This window comes from Fragaria vesca, linkage group LG2 (genome assembly GCF_000184155.1).
Source record: "Fragaria vesca subsp. vesca linkage group LG2, FraVesHawaii_1.0, whole genome shotgun sequence".
Lineage (NCBI taxonomy): Eukaryota > Viridiplantae > Streptophyta > Magnoliopsida > Rosales > Rosaceae > Fragaria > Fragaria vesca.
In genome coordinates, this window is record NC_020492.1 from 33,185,525 (window position 1) to 33,203,653 (window position 18,129).

The following is an 18,129-nucleotide window of genomic DNA, read 5'->3' on the forward strand; positions in this document are numbered from 1 at the left end:
TTTTATTTTTATTTTTTATATGTATCAGCTTTAGTTTGATCTTACATATCATATTGTCAAGTGCTGCATTTTTATCATGACATGTTTTATCGAATAACTAGCTATCTATGTTCAATAGCTACTGTACTTCTACAGTTCTACTAGCTTGTGAATTTTGAAAACTTGTATTGGTGATTTGGAGTTGGGATATAACAATAATCATTTGATTATAAATTGAATGATGATAACAAAAAATTTATAGCAAAAATTAGACGAAATAATATGTAAAAAGAGGTACCAAATGGTAAATATACATTAATTATATTAAATGATAGAATATTTCATAAATTAAGGGCATTTTAGGCAGTTTGGGATGTGTATTAAGTATAATACTGAAATGAAAAACTTGATAGGTGGTGTATTAAGTAAGGGGTGTGTATTAAGATATCAGGGGTGTGTATTTAAAATTTCTCCCAAATAAAATACACTTACAATTTCAATTTGATTTAAACATAATCAAAGCAAGGGGTTCAAGTTCTCAACTCTTTGGCCAGGTTTGAAAATCCCTTGCTTGAAGATACTCTAGAAACATTCAACTAATTCTTTTTGTAATTGGGTTTTAATTCATTCGCAGTAAAGCTTGAAGATACCTGAGACACATTCAATCTTGTAATTGGGTTTTGATTCATTTGATCATAAACTAAAATATGGGTTCGTCCATTTTTCTTATTTGGTATTCATTATAATTGGAATTTTGAGGAATCTATTCTAGCTAGCTTATCTGTATTTTACGTACCTAACGAATTTGGAATCTACGACTGGTGCTGATAGCTTTTTGTTTAAGAAGGTTTGGGTCAATGTTTGAATGGCAAAGTTTCTAGGTTTTGCATGCTAAAAGGTTTTGACTTGAATCTGGTTATACTGGGTTCTACTGTTCTTCATTTGATCTTCTGGAATTGAATAGAAAATTTCATCCCATGCTAACAAATCATGATTTCGGTCTCCACAAAATGAAGCTATATTACCAAGTTGTGGGTTAATTTCACGATTTCTCTTGTTAGTGATGATGGAACGAAAAACCAAAATCAAATGGAAAGGATGAGCACCGGGTCTTTGAATATAAATAAAGAATGACAAAACGAGGACTTGTTTTTGTTTCCAGAAACGGTAGGAGCATACGTTAATACGACGTTAATTGTTGTGTTGGGCCAGGTGTACATGTCAAAATTTTATAGGAGTGCAGGGAAGGAGACAGAGTTTTAGTGATAGAAGATTTGGAGCCCCTTTTTATAGAGTTGATTTAGTTACCTTACATGAATTTTATTAAATATATTTCTTAATAGAGTCTGACATTATAATAATTTATCAAATTTTAAATGTCACAAGATATTGATAAAAAAATCAAATATTTTGTAAATATATTATTTAACAAAATAATAAGTAAAAATACAAATTAACACATGCATTAGCGTGTATTAAGATAATAGAGGTGTCAATCGCCGCATCTTATAAACTCTTTTGTTTTTTAAATTTATTTTTAAACCTTTGATTTTTGCTTAGCAGGATAATTAAACCATCTTGGTCAAGTCTCAATTTAAGGATGTGTGGTGTGGGCAGAGAGAGATGAGGACCACCGACACTCTCACACGCTCTGCTTGCCAAAATCGAACCGTTTCCTGCTGAATGTGACCGGGTTTCCGTTACACATTCAATTTGGCATCGACATTAATCTCCAACTTGATTTCACTATCTCCCTCCGGCCTAGTTATCAGAAGTCCAATCAGAAGCTCGAGCCTCGAGGTCGATCTTCATCCCCGCCTAAAAGCTCAATTAAGCAAATATTAGATTCAGATATGTGGGACCACCACCACCTCACTACTATTAAGAGTCATGAAGTGACGTGAATTGGTTAATCTCTCACTAACATGGGTGGCCGCTCCAATGGGAATTAAGCTCCATCAAAGATGTGAGAGGGAGAGTTTTTTTTATTTTTTTATTTTTTATTTTTTAGGTGAGGAGAGAGAGCTTGATGAAGTGGGAAAATATAAAATAATAGAGAAACTAAAAAATTGCCACATCGATGCCATTATCGTCTGTTTCAAGTAAAAAAGAAAAGAAATATGGCCCCATCCCACTCCCACCTACTCTCAACAACACATAACATGTATTAGGCACTATGTTTCCTACTAACCAAATGGTACATTTGAAATTTTCTAAAATATCAACCTATAAATGTTGCTTCCCCAACCATGCTAGAACAAGTGGCCTCTCACCACCAACCCAAACACCCCCCACACACACACACACACAACAAACTTAATTCACCAACTCTCCTAATTTTTCACCATCAAACAAAATTGAAATATCCTAATTCATTTTTCTCTCCGATTAGTGTAAACTTTTCCATAATATATTTCTTTTTACTCTTCTGTTCTGATCAAGAGAAAACAACACATGTACTATGTTAGGCATTTTGAGGCACGTGGTGATGTGCATAATATTCTGTGCACTTTGGCCTATGATTCTGTGCAGTTTTTGTCATGCAAAGTTTTTCACTACCACATCGCTGTCTTTCGAGTTGATGGTGTACCTTTTTTTTTTTTTTTGTAGGTCAAGAGTAGGTAGTGTTTGATATCCAACCTGCTTCGTAATGGTGGCCACTACTGCTAAAACGGCAGGACTATCATGTTAAAATACATACACACCATTATTACTTTTCCTTAATATTGGGTGGACGAATTTCAAGAGCACAATTTTAATTTAACAAGGAGCAGAATAATAAACATACAAACCAACAAAAAATGTAGAAAAAAACCGTTCAATTTAACTTTTCATAGCAAATTCTACGATTTACAATTTATCATAATCTCGTAAACTTGATTCGGTGGTATTTGTTTTCTCCCACCTTTAGAAGGGGTTTAACTTTATGTAAAAGTTAAAGATGTGATCAAAGATGAAAATTCTTAGAGTTTAATTTTGTTAACAGTATTAGTGTATATATATATATATGTAGTACGACGTAAATGACTGAATTAAAATACTGCTTATTAGTTGTTATAAAAAAATTTCGGGTAAAAACAGGTAGAAATCGTAGAATCCCATCTCCGGTCTCCACTCCTCAGTCCTCACCCACTCCCAGATACTGTGCTGTATGAATAGGTGTGGGACCCCGGGGTATTCACCTACCGCAAACTCCAATATGATCCACACCACCCAAAACAAGCCCAGATTCAGGAGCACGTAATTTTGGCTATAAATAAGGCGAAAGGGTGAGGCATTCGAACTCGCTCCATTCTCTTCTCTCATCTTCGATAACAGAGAAGTAGAAGAGAACCCCGTCACACAGAACCAGTCAAGTCCTCTACCTCCGAAAAGGTACGACCTCCCTTTCGTTCTCTTCCTTATTATGCTGCTGCTCTCCCTCTCTCGCTCTGGCCCAATTTCCCAATGCCTACGTGATCTACTCCTTTCCTTCATCTTTCACTCTTTGTTTTCCATTTCTCTTAAGATTTTCATCCTTTTTCACTGAGATCTGTACCAGACTGATTTTTTGTGTGCACGATGAATATTTTTTGGAGGTTTGGAATCTAGTGTGGAGGTTTGGAATCTAGTGTGTGTGGCCTGGAAGACATAAAACCAAACCTCGTGAATCAAAAATAACAAACATAAACGTGTTTTAAGCCCGCTCACTTCAAATTCATCAATCACATATTCATTTTTTGTCAACATATTCTATTTCAACGTAGAGAACCATCAAATCATCAAGAAATTCATCTTTTCTTAACCTTCTTTTCATTCAAATTAAACAGCCTTTTCTTTTCTCATTTCTTTTCTTCTATAAAAGAAATTTTATGTTTGATTAATTAGTTAAAAGGTGTTAATTGTTCGTGGATGGGGGTTTGATATCTGAAGAAGCTAGCTAGCTGGATGTGTACAAAAGAGATCACGAGTGTTGGTGGGTTTGGTTTTACTGGATTGATCATGAATAGTTTACTTTGAATTCACCTAGTGGTATTGTATGCTGTAATATATATACCCCTACTTGATCCTTTTTGGCCAAAAATTCTCTCTAGGCTTGAGCCTATAAAGCCTTTCACATGTATCCGCCCATGATCTGTACTGGTCAGTCTCCAACTCCCGCTTCGGTTTTGTGTTTCTACTTGTTTGCCCTCGAGTATACTGCCCCGCCATTAGGCTTTTGTTTTGCGCTGCATTTTCTGTTGCAGAACTGATTTTGGTACTTTGTATGGTTTTTGTAGTAGATCTGAGTTCACTGGCTTCTGTGGAGTGTTTAAGTGACGCTCCATTTCTCTTGGAACTCCTTTTCCTCCCTTTAAACATTAGATCTACAGCTTCTCGTTGAACCTCTGTTACAAATTATGATGAAATTCAGTGCTCTAAGTATTAGATCTATTAGTGCCAAGTTTTTTCATTCGAGGTCATGTGTTCTCTGATTGTATTTCATTAACTTAGGCTCTATCCGGACATCTTAGTATGACATCTTTTGTTTTGCATGATTATCTGATTTCGTTACAATGTCATAAATAATGACATTCCGTAATAACTCTTGTGTGATTTTAGATTATTATTGCGATTGAATACAAATCACTTACTCTTTGTGGGCTTTCAAAACTTGTTTAGAAAATTTTCGTTGATTCATCAACCTTCATCAACCTCAATGCACAGATACCGTTTCTGATTTTACTTTGCAGATATGTCATGAAAATATTGAGCAGTTTCTATCACAGATTATAGTGTTGATTAAGGAAACTAATGTGGTTCTTGTTGATCTGATCCTACAGAGAAATGGCGTCTCACATTGTTGGATACCCTCGTATGGGCCCCAAGAGAGAGCTCAAGTTTGCCTTGGAATCTTTCTGGGATGGCAAGAGCAGTGCCGAAGATTTGCAAAAGGTGTCTGCTGATCTCAGGTGTTCCATCTGGAAGCAGATGGCTGATGCCGGGATCAAGCACATTCCCAGCAACACCTTCTCTCACTACGATCAGGTGCTTGACACCACCGCATTGCTAGGGGCTGTTCCACCAAGATATGGTTGGAATGGTGGTGAGATTGGATTTGACACTTACTTCTCCATGGCCAGAGGAAATGCCTCTGTTCCTGCTATGGAAATGACCAAGTGGTTCGACACCAACTAGTATGTGACCTTATCCTTTTCTACACTTTTGAAATTTTATTCTTCTAATATTATGAATGGGAATGATCAATGCTGACTTTGTCTAATGCGTTGATACAGCCATTTCATTGTCCCTGAGTTGGGTCCTGACGTCAAATTCTCATATGCTTCTCACAAGGCCGTTAAGGAATACAAGGAGGCTAAAGCGGTGTGTTTATGATGTTTATATTTTATTTCATTGTTCTGCATGTGGTCAAGTGAATTATGTTGGTTGATGTATGATAGCCTGATAGGCAGTCTTGGGTTTTGCTTCGATGTATATGCTACGTTGCATTTCATTTATACTTTTTTTCAGAACTGTTTGTAATTTCCATCTTTTGCAGCTTGGAGTGGATACAGTCCCGGTACTTGTCGGCCCAGTGTCCTACTTGTTGCTGTCCAAACCAGCGAAGGGTGTTGAAAAGACATTTTCGCTTCTCTCTCTTCTAGGAAAGATCATTCCTATTTACAAGTAATATATCCCATTGTCCTTCTATCTCAGATTCCGGATCGTATGCGACTTATCCTTTATGTATTGTTCTAATTTTATTTACTCTTTAGGGAGGTTATATCTGAGCTCAAGGCAGCTGGAGCTTCATGGATTCAGTTTGATGAGCCCACACTTGTCATGGATCTTGATTCTCACAAGTTGCACGCATTTACTGATGCTTACTCTCAGTTAGAGTCAACTCTATCCGGCTTGAATGTTCTTATTGAGACTTACTTTGCTGATGTACCTGCTGAGGCATTCAAGACTCTTACTTCTTTGAAGGGTGTCACTGCCTATGGTTTTGATTTAGTTCGTGGTACTAAGACCCTTGACTTGATTAAGAGTGACTTCCCTAAAGGCAAGTACCTCTTTGCTGGATTGGTTGATGGAAGGAACATTTGGGCAAATGATCTTTCTGCTTCCCTCAGTACATTGCAGGCTCTTGAAGGCATTGTTGGCAAAGGTATACGATATTTCTGCAGTTTTTGGTAAATGATGACAAGCAATTGCATTTCATTAATTCTTTATCTGTTTTGTGCAGACCACCTTGTCGTCTCTACCTCCTGCTCTCTTCTTCACACTGCTGTTGATCTTGTTAATGAGACTAAGCTGGACAATGAAATCAAATCGTGGCTTGCCTTTGCTGCCCAGAAAATTGTTGAAGTTAATGCTTTGGCAAAGGCATTGGCCGGTCAAAAGGATGAGGTATAACCTTGTATTCTTTTGTTACGCTAATCCTAATTTGTCTATAAAGCAAATTTCTTGTCTAGGTTTTCTATTAAAATTGGTGGTACTGATAAAGAAAGAGATTGGGGCCATTACCGAGTGTGATGTCCATAAAGATAGAAAAGTTGGATGTATTGCTGAATCTTGGTTCAATAGTTTACAGCAGTGCTTATACCTCCTTGAATGCAACTGGCTTATGCTATATTTATAATAGTTTACAACAGTGCTTATATGATTCACTTGCCGTTTTAATTTGATTGCTCATCTTTTGTGCTGCCTGCATCGTCAGGCATTTTTCTCAAGCAATGCTGCAGCTCAGGCTTCAAGGAAGTCGTCCCCAAGGGTGACCAATGAGGCTGTGCAAAAGGCTGTGAGTGCTTATTGCCTTTCTTGCCCCTTTTATGATATGCTAAGTTTGTTCTGTATTTGCAGTCAGATTTTTTTCTTTGATACTTGTTATTATTATTATTTATTTATTTTATTTTTCTGGGTATTTTCAGGCTGCGGCTTTGAAGGGTTCTGACCACCGTCGTGCTACTAATGTAAGTGCCAGACTTGATGCTCAACAGAAGAAGCTTAATCTTCCAGTTCTCCCAACTACCACCATTGGATCATTCCCTCAGACCATTGAACTCAGAAGGGTCCGCCGTGAATACAAGGCCAAAAAGTAATAAAGTCGAATGTTTTATTATCTTAACAAAATATCAAATTGTAGAAACTGTTGCTGATAAATGCGCTTTATTTTTTTGAACTTTAGGATTTCTGAGGAGGAGTATGTCAAGGCCATTAAGGAGGAAATTAGCAAAGTTGTTAAGCTTCAGGAGGAGCTTGACATTGATGTCCTTGTTCATGGGGAGCCTGAGGTGAGTTTTCATTTATCAAACTGGATACAGAGAAATCTGTTCTACTATTGGATGTTGAACCGTTGGTTTTCCTTTTGTATGTGAGACTGCGATTCATTATTGTTTATTCTCATGGCAGAGAAACGACATGGTTGAGTACTTTGGAGAGCAATTATCAGGGTTTGCCTTTACTGTCAATGGGTGGGTGCAATCTTATGGATCTCGATGTGTGAAACCACCAATCATCTATGGTGATGTGAGCCGCCCAAAGCCAATGACTGTATTCTGGTCATCTACTGCTCAGAGTATGACTGCTCGCCCAATGAAGGGAATGCTTACAGGCCCTGTTACCATCCTCAACTGGTCCTTTGTTAGAAATGACCAGCCCAGGTCTGAGACTACCTACCAGATTGCTTTGGCCATCAAGGATGAAGTGGAGGATCTTGAGAAAGCCGGTATCAATGTTATTCAAATTGATGAGGCTGCATTAAGAGAAGGGTTGCCTCTCAGGAAGTCTGAGCAAGCTCACTACTTGGACTGGGCTGTCCACTCATTCAGGATCACTAACGTTGGTGTCCAGGACACTACTCAGGTCTTTTTCCCACTTGACATGTATTTTTGTATTCTAGTATTTTGTTTGCCTTGTTGTCTTAACTGCTTGTTTTTAAACAAATCACGCAGATTCACACTCACATGTGCTACTCCAACTTCAACGATATCATCCACTCAATCATCGACATGGATGCTGATGTGATCACCATTGAGAATTCTCGCTCTGATGAGAAGCTCCTGTCAGTCTTCCGAGAGGGAGTGAAGTATGGTGCTGGTATTGGTCCTGGTGTTTATGACATCCACTCTCCAAGAATACCATCAACTGAGGAGATTGCTGACCGGATTAACAAGATGCTTGCGGTCCTCGAGACAAATATCTTGTGGGTCAACCCTGACTGTGGGCTAAAGACTCGCAAGTACGCTGAGGTGAAACCAGCTCTTAGTGCTATGGTTGCTGCTGCCAAGCAACTCCGCACTCAGCTTGCCAGTGCTAAATGAAGCATTTGATGGAACCGGGGCTTCAAAAGAATTCAAGGATTCAATGCATCTTACTTGGATTTTACGGGTCATGTTTGATTGTTTAATAACTGTGTGATGGAATATCTTATTAGGCTTTTAATGTCCTCTTATGGGCACTTTTTGTTTTTGTTTTTTTTCCTTATTATATTTTGTATTTGAGAAATTTAAATACACATTTCTAATCTTTTAATACATATCTCTATTATTTTATATTTCACATCAGATTTTATAATTCACAAACTGCAATAATAAAAGCTAGCTCGATTATAATTCACAAAAGCTCATCACCAGTACTACCCTGAATAGCGAAACTTAGATCATATATTTGTCTTTATATTTCTCCCAGTTTCTTGAAATAAAGGATTGGATTAGTTCTAATCAAAAGAAAAACCAATACCCCTCTTTGATAAGTTTTCGTTGCAGTATTCCAGTAATTAATGAGAGAAATAAAAACGATACATATATTTATTTTTGCTTGATTACCAGTACAAACCTGAGCACCCAGACTTGGATCATTCGGATAAGCTTTCAATGTCAAAGAACAATGGTTATAAACCTGATTAAGAACACATGTAAATCCAATTCACCTTGCACATCAATAAAAACAAAGGAAGAAGAAAAATTGCAAAGACAATCAATTTGCAGATGAAGATCAATGAAATTGAGAAGAACATAATAATAGGTAGGAATTATTGCCTCTGAACTGCTATTCACTTACCATTAATTGTTCTCATGAAAAAGAAGATCGAGATTGAAGGTCTGGGCAACAACCTCACCCAAAACTTCAAGATCGATCAAGGCTGGCTGCAAATTTGTAGCCGACGAGTCCACTGGCGAGAAGAAGCTCCATATCAAGGTTTGGTGTCCGTTCGGCAAGAAGAAACGGCGTGATCAACGCCTAAAGGTGGAGAAATATCATGGTACTCAAGATCCTAACTTGAGAATAAGACAACAATTCCATTTAAATACTTTATACCCATTATAGTGTTCCAACACCATTATTCAATCTCGTTTCAACACCAACATACCAAATGAGCAAATTAAAGACCATAACATTCCAGAAATGCTCAGTTTTATAGGCTGGATATATTTCCTTGCAAGTAGCCCAAATTAAGAATTGTAGTATGAGAAAATGAGTACATTCTACTGTTCTAGGCTCCGAAGAAAGAGAGAATTGTTTGGGAAATACTATAAGCGAGCTCAATCGCAACCTGGAAAAAAATATCGGACAACATAAGACAAATAAGAAAATGAACAGCAACTACTTAGTGAAATATGAAATTGATAGAAGAAACATGAAGGAAAATAGCAACCTGAAAAAAAAAATATTACAATAGGAAAGCAAAGAAGAAAACATCCACCTTTGAATCTGCTAAGTTCCATGAGAGCGCTAATCCTCTTTAGTTAGCTGAAACTCAGACAAAAACCCAAACTGGAATCAGGGATCCCCATTCCAGATCCAAAACAGTAGATGGGGGATAGCAACACCAAATGAAGACTAAATCTAGAAAAGGCGCGCAACCCATTGAACCTCAATCAACCTCAATAAACAAAACATAGAAACATATCTAGAAATAAGAGGGTAGATTTGAGACAGAAAGGGGAAAAAAAGTGGAGCAGCGATGGCAAATCTGTGATTGAACTGGAATCAGGGAGGAAGAGGTAAGTTCCAGGGGTCCCTTGTGAACAGAACGTCGGTCTGTTCGTACTTTACTATAGAGTAAAGTAGTGATCTATGGCCACTCTTGTTCACCCAATCACTACTTGATTAAGAAATTCTGCTCGATGAAAATAAGTATTTTTAAGTATACTTGTTTTGTTTTCATAGTTGGATGTATATCTAGGTTCATTTGGTCCACTGATGCTCTGCCAATCTCCAGATGGGGAAAGAGAGGAGATTGCAGTACAGGCATTTGAGAAGCGACCACAATCATAAGCATATACTGTATTATGTATATGCATCAGATAATCATCTATGCGGCTATGCCTAGATCCATCACCAGTCGCAACACTAGGAACAGCCAGAGCCACAGGGCTCAAACTGGTTCTAGTAAATTATACCAAAAACGAAAGGGTCTGAACTGTAGACACACCCAAACCAGATAGCAAAGGTACAGCATTTTACACATTTCAGTAGTATTTTGATTAGAATACACAAAAGCAAATAGAATTCATCCACTTATAAGCATAGTAAACATCCAAGATCTCATGGTTGGAGCCAGAAGCAAAAGGCCCTTATTGGGATTGAAATTAAACTAAAATTGGATTCAAGAAACAACACGGCCAACAACAGGGTACTTAGCTACGAACTTGTTCTCCCAGTCGGTGAGGACGCCGATCTCCTTGTCGGAGAGGCCCTGGAGGTCGGCGGTGATGTCTTCTTCGTTCTTGGTCATCTTGGCCAGAGCTCGGCTGGCGTCCTTGCCGGCAAACATGGCGTAGGGACCTCCAGGACCGTAAAACGACTTGCCGTTGCTCACGTCGAAGACGCGGCCCTTGACTGCCACGTATATGGGCTTCGATGGGTCCGTGCCGTTGTATTGTATCAGCTCCTCCGCTGTTAGCTCCATCGCCACCGGATTCTTTTTCTTTTTGCGTTTCCTTCCTTCCGCACCCACCACAATTATTAATCACCCAACAATTTTTTATTACTTATCGCTCCCTGCAATGACGCTTATGCCCCCCAACAACTGCAACAAGTGCTTAGTTTTCTGTTCCTTCATATATTCTGACAAAAGAAAGGAACTTCAACAAGCCAGACCAGAACGATGAGATACATGGTTTGAGTAAGACAAACAACCAGACATCAAACAATGACAGAGGCCTAGTTATTTCTCAGTGACATTACTGAATGCAAAAGGGGGAAGCCAATTGTCATAACTCATAAGAGAAGCCACCAAAATCCATACCACAATATGAACATTTGCACTACAAGTACAATTTAAGGTAAGTACGTAGTAGAGGTGTCCTATATCTTACACATGTAGCGTATATACAAACTACAAAACTTTTGAGATTTGTTCATTCTATTACAACTTCCTGCTTAGAAAACTTGTCCGAAAGGTTTGCCATGACAAATCCTGCAAAAACCTGAGTCCAATAAAAGCTAGTTATTCTCATCTGCATTATGGTTGCGATACAATAGTCACTGGGTACAACATACCTGAATGCAACCAAAGATGTAGATTGCAGAGAAACGACGGCGGTGAATCACCATGTCAGCAACCATAGCAAAGGGAATTGTCAAGGACATGCCCAACGTTGCAACTAATGGAGATGTCCAAACAACAGAAAGAGCCCTGTCCAAATTTGAGTCGGTGTTAACAAGAATTTGGTAAATTGTATGCGCACCACAATGCATGTGAAGGCTGCTTTACAATTCATACAATTCATACCAAAAATAATCTGAAAGAACACTCCCCACAAAGCCATTTAACAGCACAGCTTCCCCAACAGATCCTGATGGTGGAAATTCAAAAGAAGGTTCAATCCCCATAGCACTCAGCGGCCAGACTGCATGTGACAACATTGCTGTGAGAGTTTCACTCCAGGGAATAAAATGCCAGTAACGAACCTGTGGTATATCTTCATTATAATTCCTCTCCAGTTGTAAGACCTTAAAAGGAGAAAATTATTCTCTTTTCTTCTCACAACCTCCTTAATAAAATGATTTTGAACTAACTAGCTCTAGAAATTATCAGAGCAATATGCATATAACCAACCTTAATCCAGAACAAAGTGCAAGCTATCAGAAGTTTCACTTAAAATGAAGCCAATGTAATCTAATTCAGCCAAAATATTTGAAATGATGTAGAAATTAAAATAGATCATGGAAGTACTATTCCACTCACCAAGCCACCACAGACCAAGAAGAGTGAAGAGACCAATATATCCAAATAGCTTTTGCACATCAGCCTTATCCCCTTCCTCTTCTGATCCAGCATATTTCTTGAGTAACACTGAATAACACAACTCAGTATTTAAATATTTTGATTGCATATCAGTTATATATCTCAGTTACGAGTTATGTTGTAAAATTCCAGTGACACTGGATTTGTGGATGAAATAGCCATACCTGTGAATAATCCATATGATGCTGCTGACAGAAGACCCAAAATGTCTCCTATTATTGAGTGCTTTCTAGTCCTTGGCAAGAGGAAAGAAACAGATTTCAGTAAAGAATATGCGAGTAAAAAACAAGCATAACATTAAGGAACTTAGTTGATCTAGCTATAGAAGAATCTATGACTATATCCATCACATAAACTCCAACTAAAGATGGTTAGCACTTAATATTGAAACTTGGATGTGCTTCTTACCAAAGAAGGCTTTCACCTATCTGCCCCGCCCCACGCCCCACCAACCACCCCCCCCCCCCCCCTTTTTAAAACCCTTAAAAGGCTGTATAAGCTACAGCTTTCACAAACGGTAGGAAAGCCAAGGTGGAAGTAGAATACATATAGTGGTACTTGAAACCCATGAGACAGGCAAACAAGATAAAGGAAGACTATCCTCAAACATCAAATTACAACTGCTGGTTTAAGAAACAATAAGACTTACTCAGATATGCTGAGCGGTTCATCAGGTGCCCAAGTTTTTCCAGCTGTGGTCATGGCAACACCAGCCATGCTGATGAAAACAGCAACCATCTTTGGAATGTTTATGGAGTCCTGACGAAGAAGTGCTCCGAACAAAAGTGTAAAGAGCCCCGATGTAGAAGTTAGCACAGTTGTACTTGCAACACTAGTATTTGCCAGTGCAGAGTTCGACAAATACTGCACGAAATCAAAGAGATCTCACCAAGTCACTCATGGTTCTCTTAAGGCACATTGAGACATTGACCAAAATCATACAACTATATCTACAGTACTGCAATAGATTTCTAGATCTGTTAATGCAATATAATAATGTGCTTGAGCAATTTTAACTATCGAGCACTGCAAAGAAGTGGCAAGTGAAGTCTCAAATACGTCATGTTACCTCTGTGATAAACCATGCTGGAGTAAGAATTAAGCCACATTTTGCAATTTCCAATGGACCAAGTTGATTTCTTTGTGCAAGAAACAGAGGCTCATCTACTTGATTCTTATCCTTTTCAGGGAACCCTTCTTCCCTATCGCTGAGGTCTTTATCAGTAATTAAGGAACTTGTGATATCTTTTTCTGCACTGTGATGAAATTCATTTGTTGGAAGAGGGTTTGAAAAGCTCAGGAAGCTGCAGATCCAGTCCTTAAAGGCTGCTATAGGTAGATAGACGACCATCAGAGACACCCCGAGATAGGTGAGTGAAAATGGCTGTTTGTACTCTGTGAAAATTCTCTGCAGTGTCAAATCATAATAAGCAAACAACCTTCATATATCTGCTTTGATCCGACAGTAACAAACAAAATCAGCAGAGAAGTTTGATGGAGGAATATTTCAGCAGAGAATGAAATGCTTAATGCTCTCCCCAAATAAGTGCTCAAACAAAATTTAAACCCTAAAGATTCTGTAGATATATCCCAAAATAAATAATTAATCATAGAAATGGGAGGATACTGTATTTGGCAGCGTAACTTTCTTCCCTCCTACGAACAGAACACATCACTAAATGTAAAAGAAAGGCGGAAGAATGAGTAAATGAAGCCAAACCTGAGTAACCTCTGCAGAGGCGACCCATATGAAGACGACGGTACCAATCAACCCCAATCCTGCGTTGTACTTCCAACCCAAACCCATCACCAAGATCAACGGAATTGCTACTGTATTATCTCTAAATCAACATCTCTGGCTTCTGGCAAGCTTCAAGGCATCAAAATGGTTCATCTCGGGAAGAGTACGATTCAAGTTTCCAGCTTAGTTGTTTTGTAGGACGTCAGTGTGAGCCATGGAGAGTCAATGATAGTGACAGGTGGCTCTAGAGGTGACAGCGTGGTATGTGATACACACAAAAAATAACATAAAGTTTCATACTCTTTGAGAATTCGAGAGTGATATTTTTCGTTGATTGCTATATTATACTGCTTTTTTGAAACAACTATATTATACTGCTTGAATAATCGAAATGTGTGGTATACTAGAATTATGCGCGGTGTATATATTTACGGTGTGTTTGGATGTGGGTGAATTTTTGAGAATTTAATTAAACATAATGAATTCTCAATTTCTTAGGACGGTTTCCCTCGTTTAGATACTTATCCCGTGGAATTAGCAATTTTCACGGGAAAATAATCGTGAAATTTAAGAGTTTAAATTCCCGACTTGAATTCCTCACAAAATAAGCGTCATTTGTCAATTCCCTTAACTAAGGTTAGTCTGAATACAAATTCTTGTCATTTTAAAACTCTACATCATGAAATCCAAAATAATGAAATTCTTAATTAATAGAATTTAAATTCATGGAATTGTAATTCTAATGGTTTTAAAATTTCTACGGACACATCATGAAATTCAAATAATGAAATTCTCAATTAATAGGATTTAAATTCATAGAATTGTAATTCCCATGATTTTGAAATTTCTACTTTATCCAAAAACAACGTTATGAAGTTGGTCAATGGGTTAATTGATTGATAGAAATGTTTTTGATATGTACTTCATAGAATGTTATACATGCAAATTATACCCAGCTGTTATATTGATTATATATTTAGGGTTAATGACAATATTGTGGTTTCTTAAAAATAACAGAGGCAAAAGGGTTAGTAAACCAGCGTCTTGGCGTAGTGTAGTATCCACATTATGCATATTCCACATATGTATAAGAGCTATCACAAATTTCATGAAATTGTAATTCCCATAATTTTAAAATTTTTATGGACATTAAAATTACTTTATTCAAAAACAACGTTATAAAGCTGGTCAATGAGGTAATTGATTGATAGAAATGTTTCTGATATATACTTCATAGCATATTATTAATACACATTATACCCAGCTGTTATACTGATTATATATCTAAGGTTAATGACAATATTGTGGTTTCTTAAAAATAACAGAGGCAAAATGGTTAGTATACCCGCCTTTTGGCGCGGTGTAATATCCACATTATGCATATTCTACATATGTATAAGAGCTATCACAAAAATAATTTTTATACAATAAAACATCTAATCTTGTATTCTACCCAAAATATAAATGCTCTAATTATTTTGATTTATAAGATTCAGGATGTAGAAGAAAAGTCAATGGAGGGCAAAAAAATCTTTGCCGAGAGAGAGCCTATCTAAAAATATTTAAATTACCTGTTTCAGAAAAAACAAAAAAACAAAAAAAACTTTTCACTGTTCATATGCTTATGATATGAACAGTTAACCATGGTTTAGTATATAGTACAATTTAGCATTCATAATTTTCAATAATGATTTTACATGTTTACGAGTTTAACGAGGTCGGTCGTTTGTCATTAATTATGAACTCAAGATGAGGTTTATGATTTTAATAGGGTAAGCATCCATTCTTGTACATGAAAATGATACGTAAAAGCAAAAATCAAAATCTCCAAAAAGAGATTTGGTCTAACTCCAACAGCTTCCTTATTTTGGAGTGTTAATAAGCCTGTTGTGGAGGTTTGTTATCCATTATCCTTCATTATTGGGTATGTAACAAGTGTTAAGTGATATTTTCCTACCTCTTATGTGACATTGTGCAGCAACCTCAGTACGTTTTGATTTTTATCTTGTAGAGAGTTTTAAATGGTTACAATGGGACCGTGATGACTTATGGTCAGACGGGTACTGGTAAAACATTTACCTTAGGACAACTAGGAGACAAAGAAACATCTGATCGTGAAATCATAGTTCGTGCAATGGAGGACATTTTCGCTGGTATATCTTTGGAGACTGATTCTGTCTCTGTCTTGTATCTACATGTCTGCTTTTTTTTACTTTTCAACAGATTTAGTTTTCTATATTCAAAGTTTATTTTTATTGTTCAGAAAATTTAACGTTGATTCCGAGCCCAAATTGTGTAGCTTTATATGGATAACCTCAACATCAAATGATGATATTCCCATTGTTGAAGATCCAAAAACCGGAGATGTCAGTACTGTTGTAGATATCAAGAACTAGTTAAGTTTCCTGGAGCTGCTAAGAGTTGGTGAAACTCATCAAGTGACCGCCAACTCAAAGTTGAATACTTAATCTTCTCGCAGTCATGCAATTCTGATGGTAAATAAATGACTAGTTATTTTTGTATATATCTTTTACTTTTTAATCTGATGGACGGAAAAGTCATAGCTTCTTGCGAGTGAACTGTTTGAATGTCTTTGAACTCAATTCTTAGAACATTGATGCCTTATACTTTCATTAGTGCAGGTAAATGTTAAGAGGTGTGTTATGGGAAGTGAAGATAACGTTTCGATTGAAAATGGTGATTCTTCTCACTTAACCAAGTCTTCTAGACCAACTGTCCAGAATAGTAAACTTGTGGTTGTTGATTTAGCTGGTTCAGAACGCGTAAAAAAATCAGGTGGATATCCAACTTGTGATCTTCTATTATCTTTTAAAAATATGTGGTGCTTGTCAATCTGGGTATATTACATGTGTATGTGTATGTGTGTCTTCCTTAATTGATCACCATGAATTACACATGCAATGTACCCAGATTGACAAGCACCAAATATCTTCAAAATTTTTAAAAGACTAATAGAAGATCACAAGTTGGATATCCACCTGATTTTTTTACGCGTTCTGAACCAGCTAAATCAACAACCACAAGTTTACTATTTCGGACAATTGGTCTAGAAGACTTGGTCAAGTGAGAAGAATCATCATTTTCAATCGAAACGTTATCTTCATTTCCCATAACACACCTCTTAACATTTACCTGCACTAATGAAAGTATAAGCATGTTCTAAGAATTAAGTTCAAAGACATTCAAACAGTTCACTCGCAAGAAGCTATAACTTTTTCGTCCATCAGATTAAAAAGTAAAAGATATGTACAAGAATAACTAGTCATTTATTTACCATCAGAATTGCATGACTGCGAGAAGATTAAGTATTCAACTTTGAGTTGGCGGTCACTCAATGAGTTTCACCAACTCTTAGCAGCTCCAGGAAACTTAACTAGTTCTTGATATCTACAACAGTTGCCCTAGTACTGACTGAAACATCTCCGGTTTTTGGATCTTCAACAAATAGGAATATCATCATTTGCTGCCTTCAGCAGGTCTTGGAGGTTATCCATATAAAGCTACACAATTTGGGCTGGGAATTAACGTTAAATTTTCTGAACAATAAAAATAAACTTTGAATATAGAAAACTAAATCTGTTGAAAGTAAAAAAAAAGCAGACATGTAGATACAAGACAGAGACATAATCAGTCTCCAAAGATATACCAGCCAAAATGTCCTCCATTGCACGAACTATGATTCCGCGATCAGATGTTTCTTCGTCTCCTAGTTGTCCCAGGGTAAATGTTTTAACCGTGTACCCGTCTGACCATAAGCTATCATGGTCCCATTGTAACCATTTAAAACACTCTACAAGATAAAAATCAAAACGTACTGAGTTTGCTGCACAATGTCACATAAGAGGTAGGAAAATATCACTTAACACATTAACACTTGTTACAGACCCAATAATGAAAGATAATGGACAAACCTCCACAACAGGCTTAGCAACAGCCTCACAAACCCGTTTTTGGGACGCATGTTCACTAAGCACGTCATCAAACTCATATGTATCGGTGTCACAATTGTTCTTCATGAGCTGCACACAAAAGCCAAACCATCGTCACTTTACTCACACACAACCCTAAACCCTAAAAAAAATCAAAGCTATCTCACCTCCGGCTCCAACTCCACACAGTTCGCAAAGTCGGTGTCGGCGGCCGACTCCTCCGCATTTCTGGGCCTCAGTCTGAG

At 37.3% G+C, this 18,129-nt stretch overlaps 3 protein-coding genes across 3 annotated transcripts; 1 reads left to right on the plus strand and 2 right to left on the minus strand.

Annotated features, from left to right (window-relative positions):
* Positions 1-3,271: 3,271 nt before the first annotated feature.
* On the plus strand, positions 3,272-8,486 carry LOC101303482 (5-methyltetrahydropteroyltriglutamate--homocysteine methyltransferase-like). Its single transcript, XM_004291928.1, has 11 exons — positions 3,272-3,354; positions 4,782-5,135; positions 5,235-5,322; positions 5,498-5,625; positions 5,715-6,106; positions 6,185-6,348; positions 6,659-6,739; positions 6,870-7,036; positions 7,127-7,232; positions 7,351-7,803; positions 7,893-8,486. The coding sequence occupies exons 2-11, from the start codon at positions 4,786-4,788 to the stop codon at positions 8,259-8,261; spliced, it is 2,298 nt and encodes a 765-aa protein (XP_004291976.1). The 5' UTR covers positions 3,272-3,354; positions 4,782-4,785; the 3' UTR covers positions 8,262-8,486.
* A 1,895-nt stretch (positions 8,487-10,381) lies between these two features.
* On the minus strand, positions 10,382-10,897 carry LOC101303774 (probable steroid-binding protein 3-like). Its single transcript, XM_004291929.1, has one exon. The coding sequence runs from the start codon at positions 10,850-10,852 to the stop codon at positions 10,550-10,552; it is 303 nt and encodes a 100-aa protein (XP_004291977.1). The 5' UTR covers positions 10,853-10,897; the 3' UTR covers positions 10,382-10,549.
* A 5-nt stretch (positions 10,898-10,902) lies between these two features.
* On the minus strand, positions 10,903-14,101 carry LOC101304065 (uncharacterized vacuolar membrane protein YML018C-like). Its single transcript, XM_004291930.1, has 8 exons — positions 13,914-14,101; positions 13,263-13,601; positions 12,843-13,057; positions 12,358-12,428; positions 12,134-12,241; positions 11,678-11,795; positions 11,446-11,581; positions 10,903-11,372 (listed from the first exon to the last, which is right to left on the minus strand). Exons 1-8 carry the CDS (start codon positions 13,998-14,000, stop codon positions 11,304-11,306), a joined length of 1,143 nt encoding a protein of 380 aa, XP_004291978.1. The 5' UTR covers positions 14,001-14,101; the 3' UTR covers positions 10,903-11,303.
* Positions 14,102-18,129: the final 4,028 nt, after the last annotated feature.